General features: G+C 42.5%; 1 protein-coding gene across 5 annotated transcripts in view; it reads right to left on the bottom strand.

Annotated features, from left to right (window-relative positions):
* Positions 1–2415: 2415 nt before the first annotated feature.
* The window catches only part of FAM180A (family with sequence similarity 180 member A), a 99904-nt gene continuing 91499 nt past the window's right edge, over positions 2416–10820 (bottom strand). For all 5 annotated transcript variants that reach the window (XM_072849700.1, XM_072849710.1, XM_072849720.1 and 2 more), the window contains 2 exons: positions 4959–5059; positions 2416–3938 (listed from right to left, as the gene is read on the bottom strand). In XM_072849700.1, the coding sequence (XP_072705801.1) occupies positions 3597–3938; positions 4959–5059 (443 nt within the window). In that variant the 3' untranslated portion in view covers positions 2416–3596. The remainder of the gene's footprint in view (positions 3939–4958; positions 5060–10820) is intronic.

Here is a 10820-nt window from a genome sequence, read left to right as displayed (position 1 = left end):
AGGACTGAATCCATTGCCCTGTGAAATACTGGGCAAATGGATATCTATCTACAGGTTGCATGCACAATCTGTAGATGGATATCCATTTGCCCTGTATCTCATAGGAAGCCACACACCTAGGATTTTCTATGCTCTCAAACCTTGGTTGCCTATTGTCTCCCCACACGCTGCTAGTCAGACACAAACTGAGCTCCCCAGACTGAACTGGGATGCCTCTGTGACACTGAGTCCTGGAGAACTGGCAAAGGCAGACCTGCAGAGGAGTTTGATGTGCAGGGTGAATTCTTCCTGAAATTAGTAATTGTATCTAAGACTGTGTAACATTTCTGAACTTTGAAATTTCCATCAAGCAACAGAACCTTGAGACCCTTGAGGCAAATTTAGCAATTAGTTCTGGAAGCAAAAATATAGTTAATGTGAAGATTTTGGGTTGGCCAATACAGCCAGGGAATTTATATCTGTTTTGTCAGTTGTTTCAGAGAAACTAAAAGAATGTCTAAAATACTAAAAAAAAAAAAAAAAGTTTTATTTTAAATGAAAAAAGTCTGTTTTATTTCACTTTTTTATGATCTGTAAGGTCAAAGGGTGGATAAAAGTTGCCATTTAGAGGCAGTAGCTCTTCACCCTGTGAGAGAAGGACTGTCTATAAACATGACTCAGTCTGAAGTGATGAGATGCAAACTTGAGCTAAGGAGCAGGCAACCTACGCCTGCATCTTAAGCAATACTGAGGGAGGGAAGCTGCCCTAAGCCCAAAATGCTGCCCCGAGGCAGAGTGCTCCTTCCCACGTGAACTCTGGAAAAAGGAGGCACTCTTGTTCCTATTTATTACCTCCTGCTGCCGGTCAGAGGGAAGGGCTCTTCCCTCTTCTCTCCTGTACTGTTGCTCCCATGAAGAGTTTTGCAGTCCAAGATAACCAATTACTCAAGCTGCAAGTTGCTAAATAGTAAATCTGCTGCTGAAATCAATACAATGCAACACCAATTAGTTTTATGTAGAATATTTTTATTATTACATTGACAGTCTCTGTTAAATTAACCTGGGCAATCCAAGCACATTGCCAAGGAATAAATCTTTTTCCTACACTACACACAGTAACTGGAGGAGGGAAACAAACTCAGAAAAACTTTATTTTCTGTTGAGGAGATAAAGGTTTCAATTACCAATTTGTAAGGTACAGTAAGGTATGTATGCCATAGGGAATGATTGGATATTCAAAATTATCTGTAATTCTTTTCTATGGGATACTTACTGATGAGTAGACTCTCACTGCTGGACAGTCCTGTCGTGGGGTGAGGAGAGTGGTTGGGAGGTATTTCTCTGGATGGTGACTGCTAGTAATTAATACTTGCTGTGGTGCTCTTTCTTGTAATCTTTGCAGACTTGGAGTCACTGGCTGTAAGTGATTTATGAATTGGCCTGGTTCCAGGCTCTTCCGGCAAGTGGTGCTTCAGGGAGCCAAGAAGCAGAGCTGGAAAGGCAGGATTGTGCTCCATGGCATTTCCCCTCCATGTGTTTATAAAGCATGGCATGAGAAGAAAACACACAAACAGATCATCAGTGTTTATTCTGAAAGTTTAAAGGGCACATGGGCTCTAGCGCAAGGCTGCTTTGTGGGCGCTGTGCTGTGTGTGGAAGTAGAGGAGACAGAGACACTCGTGGCTCATAGATTTGTGGTTGAGGTTTTCAGTTTCCTTTGCCAGCCAGGCTTTGAAGAAGGCCAACAAAGATCTTCAGGTATAAAAGTACACCTACACATATATGTGTCTAAATGCAAACATGCACACTCATGCATACATGTACAGAAATTGCTGGGAGAAACAGGACTCACTCTGTCTTTTATAAGCCCTTTGTCCAGCTGCTTATGCTGTTGCCAGCCTGCCCCTAAGGCTGCTGTGGTTCCACATTCCCACGGGTGATTGCCAAACCCAGTGTGCTCTAACTGCTTGCACTATTTGCTGTTTGCTGCAACAAGGTGGTGCTGGATGGATTTTTTTCATCTCCGGTCCTTGGAGTATCCCTGTTAAGGGATGCAGAAGAGTTCCCTGCTTTTGTTCAAGTGATGCAAAAGCAGTTAAACATGATTCAGAAGTGGGGCTGGAATCCTCAATTCTCTTTTACAGCCTCAGGGATTTGTGATTTGGGCTTGTCTCCTTAAGTTACTATGCAAATAGAGAGATAGAGAGTGCTGGTATGTAAGGATGAAATAAATGTTCAGCTGTTTTCCCATGCTCTGGAAGTAGAAGCACCTCTAATATCAATAGAGAAACAGAGTTTCTTATATAACTTGTATATAATAAATATATAACTTGTTCACAAAAATTAAGGGATTTGCTTTAGAAGAGTTTGGATTTTTAATTGCTAGTCATCTGTCTGACAAAATATATCTCCTTTTTCTGTCTATTTTCTGTTCATGATTTTTTTGCAGTTTATAATAATCAGTTGCACTATTTCTACAAACAATTTTTGCTGTAAACAAGTACTGCTTTTCCACTGCTCCCAAATTCATAATTCCCACCACTGGATTGGTGAATAGCCTTTTCTGCTAAGTGGTCAGATGCAATTGTTCCCTGACTGAACAATTTAGGATTCTTCCATGTACTCAGCACTTACGTGCACACACATGCATGAACATACACACACATATACACAAGTTACTATATAATTTACTATCAAAAATGAGTCACACTGCTAAATTCAGCACCAGGTATGTTTTAATGCACCTTCCTCCCTTGCCTCAGGGGGATTCTGAAGCACAGGTTTAGATGACCTACATTCAAGTGATAGAACCAGGAAAAATGTGTCATCGTTAAATTAAACAGGGCCTTTGTCTTGCCTTTGACTCCGCTGAGGACAAATTCATGTTCCCTTCAAAAAACAAGGAGCAGAAGCAAAGTCATGTGCAAATAATGAAACAATCATTGCAGACTGTTTGGGCGGGAGGCTCTAGGAAGCAGGGAATATGTTCACAGGCATTGTTTGCTGCTGGTGTTCACAATGCCCTTTGTCTTCTGCAAATGTTATTGCAATTAAAAACTGGCTCAGCCAGATGAAGTGAATCAGACAGTGCTTATTTACAAGAATATTTGGAATGAATAGTATTTGGCATAATTTCTGAAGGCTGACAATTATGAAACCTCTTCTTTTTACAGAGGGTTTTTGCATGTCTTTATAATATTCTTTTACTGGCCATCCAAAATATGAACTTGTTTCCCCAGCTAGGAAAGCAGCATTCTCCAGCACATACACATAGGTATGTGAGCATAAGCATAGTATACTTATGATGTATTGCTTATAGGAAACCCACAGGATGAAACAAGGGCATGTCTGTCTGGGGCGTATACCAGACTCCCTTCTTTGCCTGTCACAGAAAATGCCTCCAAGCCAGCACAAAAATCAAATTCCCAGGACTGAAGATGACATTTTTCCCCATTTAACATGGAACTATAAAGTGGATTCCACAAGAGGGAGCTAGAAAACAAATAATCTTTCATGAAGCAGGCTATTAAACTCTTTACAGAACAAAGTGGAGGACGTGCTACATGTCCCTTATCAACCAGAAGAGGTGGCTGAGTTGCTGTTGCATAAGTCTCCCACTATGATGGCTCTTTGTTGTATGGGAACATCAAGTCGTGCTTCAGGGCTTTGTAAAGACTGACAAAGGATTCAGCCCAAGCGTCTTTCTGGTGCCCCTGGGACTGAGCAGCCCTGTAGGCCGTGTAGACCATGGTCAGCACTGTCTTTTCAAAGTCTTCTTTCTTGAGGACCGTTGGGTAGGAAGACAGCCTGCTACTCAGCCTGCGGATGTCTGTGATACTCTTGGGGATAATCTCATTGCAGATGATGTCAAACTCAGCAGCCTTCCTCAGTGAAGCGAGCTCCTCATCTTTGATGGAGATCCTCTGACCTTTGTCAATGTCAAGCTCAGCTAAAAGAAACTGGTACAAAATCAGAACACAGAAAGCTATTTATCTTCTCCAAGAGACTCTAGGCAGAGTAAATATGAATTAACAACATGTCCTTAGGTCTTTAGGTCAAATGGAGAAAAAAATTCTCATTGCACTGGCTGGAGGTGGGGCAGACAAGAAAGTTTCTATGTGAACGTTGGACTCCTGTGTTACCTACCTGGGAAAATTAGACACAGGCTATGGGGAAAGGAGAGAGGAAAAGGAAAAAGCAAGTAGTCTTCTGTTGTCCAAAACAGGCATGGGTTGCTGCTGGTACCACATGGAGATTAGAGAGGTGGAAACAGCAGCACTGCTGGGAAAGGCTGTTTACCCTTCCAGGGATAGCAGTGGTGGCCTAGCTCTGTGTGAGTGTGCTCAGCAGTGGCTTCCCAGCCCATCTATCCTGTTTGGACATCCAATCCCAGTTTCTTAAGGTGTGGGATAGATAGATTTGACCCATGTACCTTCTTCAGGTAGTCCACTTTCCCTTAGCTAACTGTATGACACTGTTCCAGACTGTGCATTACATCTGCAGTCTCCACTGCTGTGAAAGAGGGCACCTGAATAATTTTGAAGTGAAACAGTCATGCCCTTGGGATTACTTTGCAATGACTGATACTCGTGGCTTTAATGATTTGAACAAATAATTTGGGACTGAGACTTAGACCAAAGAATTTAAATGCATTGTGTTGTTAATACATAACTGTTCTGGAAGAAAGTTGCTTTCAGTGGAAAGCCATTTGCTCTGGTTTTCACTTTGCCTGTCAATGAGCTAGAACCCACATTTGAGGTACTACAGGCAACTGCTGCCTGCTTAAGTGCTGAAAGAGCTGAGTTTGTCATATATATGTCTGTTCCCTCCCTTCTGGTGAGCTATTACATAGTCAGCAATGGGTTTACTGCTGGGATGAGTAAAAGTAACTTGAAGACAGATAATGGATAACCCCAGTGTGGACAGTAACCCCAGTCTTGGTTAGGGCTTAAGGTACCATCTGCTCCCATATACTGAACCTCATAAAGCAGGACCACATCTTCCAGCGAGTTTTGTAGCACTGGGTTAAAGAAGGCAGCTGAGGACCTCTTGAAACGCTGAGCAGCTGGGAAAAGCATAGCTGGAAAATAATAATGGGAAAAGAGAGGTTCAATAGGGTTGCAAACACTGGAAAGAGGAAGCACTTTTCAATAGTAGATTCAACCAAATAATTGCCTGTTGCAAAGACTTACGGCACAGTATGACTTCTCACTGTAAATAAAATGGGCGGCATGGACTGCTTTGACTATAATCTACTAGGGATGGAGGTTAGCTGTTTGTCCTGTATCTGTACAGTGTCTAACACAGAGTGGTTTATAATCCAGGCCTGGGACTCTGAGGTGCAGCCAGGATGCCAGGAATAATAATGATAACTGCAACATCAACATTGCCTGAAATACATGTTCTTCTCCTGACTCTGCAAGGGGAAATCAATACTGACCCTCAAAACAGCCTACTTTCTTCAGGCCATTCTCCTGCTGACACACTTCTAAGACCCTACATTTCTCCTGGTTTCAGCTGTCTAAAAGTTGATCTCTCCTTAGTTGATAGAGACAGCTCCTCCAGAGAGTAGATCACCTCATCTGTCCTGGGCATGTATGTCTGGAAGGAGTGAATCACCCTTTGGAGATGCCTATGTCTATTCATTGAGCCTGTTACCAGCTTAGGCAAGACAGCTACATTCAATGAGGTGAATCCCAATGTATTACAACTTTAATACTTCACGGTGTTATAGCTAGAAACAACAAAGTCTGCTATGATCAGGTATTTATTCACCACTGTGAAGTGTACTACAGATATTGACTCAGGGAAATGAGACAGAAAACATATGTATAGCCCCTGAACTCAGCACCCCAGTGAGGTAGAGCGCTTGTGGAATCAATGACCTGTACATTCCAGAGTATAGAGAACATCTGATGCTACTTTACAGACCACCTAAATACTTTGAGTAACTAACTAGGTTACTAACCAGGTAACTAGGTACTATTAAAAGGTGTCAGTTCCTTTCAGAGCAGAGGGGAAAAACCCTGTTTTATGTTATGTGTATATGATTTAGATGTTGATGTTTAGGTAACCGTAGTTTGGATTTGTTGGATTTTTTCTAATACTCAGGAACAGCAAGGTTTTTTTTAAAGCTGTGCTTGTGTGACTATCAATACATTTCCTCACTTCTCAACTTTAACTGTTGTTTACAAATGGATAAATTTGGAAACCAGTTTAAAAAAGGAGAAGAAAACACCTTTTGAAAGGCATAGACTCTGTAGCATAAATGCAGTCCTGTTTCCTGGGCCACTGCCAACTATTGACTTTGGTAAAGTTTGACTTGTTAATGATATTTAAGTTCAAGTAATGCAAGGAGAAAGAAACCAGGCCCTCAGAGATTGTGTTAATTAGGACCTTTACTATCTAGCATAAGGAAAATTAATTGGGATAATACTAGGTATGAAGTAATTCATGCTTGACCCAGCAAAGGGTATTTTGGCCTTGAATTAGCTAGGGAATATAGTATAGGTAATACATTTTGTTGAATTGCAGTAAACATCATGCAGCTGGATACTACTAACTGTAAATGCATCCTGCAGGGATGGGTTTCAGGCATTCTGGTAAGACACCTACAGAGCTATGTGCTTCCTATTGGATCCATGTGAGTTTAGATTAAAACTTGTTTCAATAACCAAGTAGTACTTGCAGGTTATGTGACTAAAAGCCTGACAGAATGAATGCACCAAGTAAAAGAACAGAGGTGTTGAAAAGGACTTGGTCTCTGCAGTAGCCTTTCCTCAGCATGACGCCTTTACCACCAAGGCATCTTGTCTGGCCCAGCCGAGGAGATGGTGAGTTTGGGAAAAGTCACAAGCTGCCTGCAGGTTCTGCTCTGCGAGAGTGTTTGCCTGGCTGACCACTGGCAACTGGGGCTATACCCTTTTTCTGCTGCTGTTCCATCACTGATGTTCACCCCTCTTGCTCAGAGCTTTGCTAAGACACACTGGAGCTATTCCATCTTTCGCTCTTGGCAATTCGAGAATGCAATTGGGTACATGTGAAGCACTTGAAACTTCAAGCACTAATTGCTGAGTAATTAAAACTTTTATTACTGGGCAATTAAAACTCTAATTACTAAGCAGCTGGCAGAAATACAGTCCATAATGATGACGATTCATTTTTATCTCTTTTAGATGCCCTTTCAGTGGAAACAGCCTCAGAGTGCAGAGTACCTCTACATATGCAGATGGTTTTCATCTCAAATATTCCCTCAGCCATGGAAAAGGTGTCTATGGCATCTTGCTTCAGTGCTGTCACTCTTATTGTCATCATGCTGATTGCTTTTAGCTTTCAGGCCAAGTGCAGATTCCTACCATGGAGCTGAGCTAGGAGTTATCAGGTTCAGCCCATCACCACTCACCCAGAAAAGCCTCAGTGAAGGACTCACACTGAATGCCATATTATCGATTTAGTACTGACCCACTTGCTGAATCACAGATTACTCCTCAGAAAGCACCTGAGTTTTCCTACCCAGCTGTTCCCAGGATGACAGGGATTAGGTTAGGAGATTCAAAGGGACAAGAGCCTGAGAAAGGACTTTGTATGCGTATCAGAAGCATGCCATCCTCTGTAGGGACCAGGCTAGCACTGACTCTCTGATCTCACTATCTTGTTCTCAAAACATATCAAACTTTGTTACAGTTCTTAGAGACTCTACTCAGAAACTCTTTCAGAGATCATTTGTATTTGCCATGGTGATCTGCTTTTCCTGATCCACATTTTATTTCATTCCTTCCCTTTCTGTCTCTTCTTGCACAGTAGTCAAATCCTTCTGCCATCACTCCCTCCACAGTCCTCTCCATGAATTCATGAGTTTCTCTGAGATTGTGTGAGCATTTAGAGCAAGCACTCTCTGATTTTCATTACACTGACTTAACACACATGTAAGTTAAGCACAAAAGCTGAGAAAGAGAAAGATTTGCAGCCAGCTTCTGCATTTAGTGATTGCAAATTCCACTTGAAACTTTTCTGCTGACTTTACTTCTCCCTGCATTTATTTCCATCTCTGACATGAGTTAGCTGGACCGTATCAAAGAACAGCAGAGTATTACTGTGACTTACCACCTCTTTACTATTTTCTTCCCCAAGGGAATTCCCTGTAAAACTATCAAGCAATTATTTCATAAGAAGGTGCAGAGCGATGTGCATCATTTTATGGTGATGTTGCGGCTAATTCGTTTCAATGACAGTAGCCGTGAATGTCTGAGGAGCAGAGATCCCTAATCAGTATTGACAGGGAAAGCCCAATCCAGTGATCTCTGAAATCAGTGGAGAGACTCCTATTGACTTACTGTTTTTACTTCTCTTACAAATGTGTCAAGACATCTCCAATGGAGATGTGGGTGCTTCTGTCCTAAAGGCACATAACAAAAAGCTTATGATCCACAGAGATGAGGTAGGAAAAATAAGGTTTGATTATCCTTACTGAAAACATTTTCTGTTATATATCTGTGTACTACCAGGCGCGTCCTCTTCCAAATCCCTTCTTCAGAGGAGCCTTAGGAGTGCTCCCTGATCTGACCTCCCTTGCTGCCCACTGAGGCCTCAGGGCTGGAGGTGGATGGGAGAAGTGTCCCTGAGTGCAGCCACCCGCTGCCAGCCCACCTGCCCAACCCTGAACAGCCTCATCCTGTGCCCTGGAGTGCATCACTGCTTGTGCCTGGAGATGGTGAACAGCCAACAAGTCTAGTCCTAAGGGAGGCTAAAAGTGCCCATCAAAATGTGGTGCAGGAATCCCTGTTTTCTGCACCGCTCACTGCAGGAGTCTGTGCAGTCTCCTATGGCTCTGTTGACTCAAGTCCACTTCTCCTTAAGGACTACCCAGGTTTTTAAACAAACGCTGCAGCCGTGTTTGCCAACTCGTTGGTCTGCTTCTAACTATTTAGCTCATGACAGCTTAGAAATTTCTTTACGGTATGAATGTAACGTCACATCTGAGGCTGACAATAGTTTTATTATAAAAATGCATTCATCTTTTTTAAGAACTGTGCCATAATTTTCTAGACCTCACTAGCCATGTGATAAACATTTGTGATCCTCTCCCAGGTTTTCCATGCAGTTTCACTGGTGAGGGTACAGATGTTTGGTTTTGCTTTCCAGTCCACACTCCTGCTCATGATTTCCCAGTTGCTGCCTGTGATGTGTTTGCTGAATAAGTACAGAGCATAGCTGCAGGAGTGCTCAATTAGTTGTGCATCATCAATGACCTTTTCTTCTCCTACAAAAAGGTATGAAGCCAAAAGCATGAATCAGGCCCTGTGCAGGCCATCGCTCCAAAGCACGTACAGCTCCCTGGGGCTCCAGGACATGCACACAGTTTAACCGGGGCCATGACTCAGTAGGAATTATTTTGATTGACTTCAGGGGCATGGAAAAGGGCTATCTCATTGCTTCAGTGGGACCCCTTTCAGGAAGGACAAGAGGAGCAGAGGAACAAGAAGGACTTGTGGGCCAAAATCCTGATTCCCTGCAAGCAAAGCAAAGGAGAGTCACCTCTTGGCGTAGGGAAAGGCAGTGGCCTGGCTGGAGTTGTCCTATAAGCCAAATTCAGTCAGCAGGCTGCCAGTTGTGTCCTCCTGTTTTAGATTACTAGGGCCCGACTCTAAAGAAACTCATGAAAATCATTTTTTTGGGCATTACTGGCTTCCTGGGATCAGCCCCCTATTTCTGGGAGTGCAAGGCAGGGAGTGGTTGCACAGGCAGCAGCAGTTCCTGTTCAGTGATGGACCTAAAATGGAAAAGCGATCTCTGAAACTCCTTTATGTGTACACCAGAAGTTGTAGTGGGGATTAACAGGGCTTTACAAAACCATATCCTCTCAGGCCACCACAACCATCTTTTTACTGCAAGCTCACAACCACCCTTTAGTAGTGAGAAACTGCTACAAGCTCAGCAGTACATTCAGCTTGATCTCTCACAGCAAAAGTTTCCCTTTTCTGCTCAAAGCTTTTGAAGTCAGGACTCCTAGACCTCAATAGAAAGAAGTTAATGCATCCCAGATTATAGCGACAACAATTTCTCCCTATTTGGCTTTATCTTCTTGATAAAGCAGGTAATAAAAGTGTTTACTACACAATAGTTGTTTGGTGCTGTGTGTGCATTTGTGCATGGAAACAAATATGTGTACTGCCCCCTAAATGAAAGGAAAAGAAAATGTAAAACTTTGTAGGTTATTGTTCATGAAGGCATGGTAAAGTGTGTAAAACATTTTTTTATAAATTCATTGGCTATTGTTGGTTTGTTCTGTCCTATAACAAGCCCAGAGAAACAGAGCATTTGAATTATACTCCAGTGGTGTGAGTTTTTCCCTAGCCTAAACATCACATGGCTAGAAAAGCAAATAAAAAAAATCCATGGCCATGCTCAGCCTTTTTTTTATGCCTGCTTCTGCAAGAGTCAAAAAAGCCATCTCCTGGGCCAGATGCATAACCCTTTTAAGCTTGCTGTTTGTCAGCCTGGAGCATACGCTGGTTCTACTAGTGAGCTGGAAATTTTCCTTGTGTCATGACATTTTTCTCTAACCTGCCTGGTATTGGCACTAAATGGATCTCAGCATACCCAGAGGCTCCTGTCAAGAGAAGACATTTGTTGATAACCTGATAACAGATTTTCTTGCTAGCACTGACTTCTTTGAAAGATGAAGATTATTCTTCAAGATGAATTCAAGCACTTGCCAAAGCAAATGAACTCAGCACTGTCCACAAGGTGATTGTATAGGCAGACACAACAGCCATTATAATGCCATGCAAAAATTATGAGTGACCTGGGCTGGCCGAACCTATTTCGTTGCAAAGATTGCT

This window comes from Ciconia boyciana, chromosome 1, assembly GCF_034638445.1.
Source record: "Ciconia boyciana chromosome 1, ASM3463844v1, whole genome shotgun sequence".
NCBI classification, from domain to species: Eukaryota; Metazoa; Chordata; class Aves; order Ciconiiformes; family Ciconiidae; genus Ciconia; species Ciconia boyciana.
The sequence above is the reverse complement of the archived record's forward strand: the minus strand, read 5'-3'. Positions and strand labels throughout refer to the sequence as shown.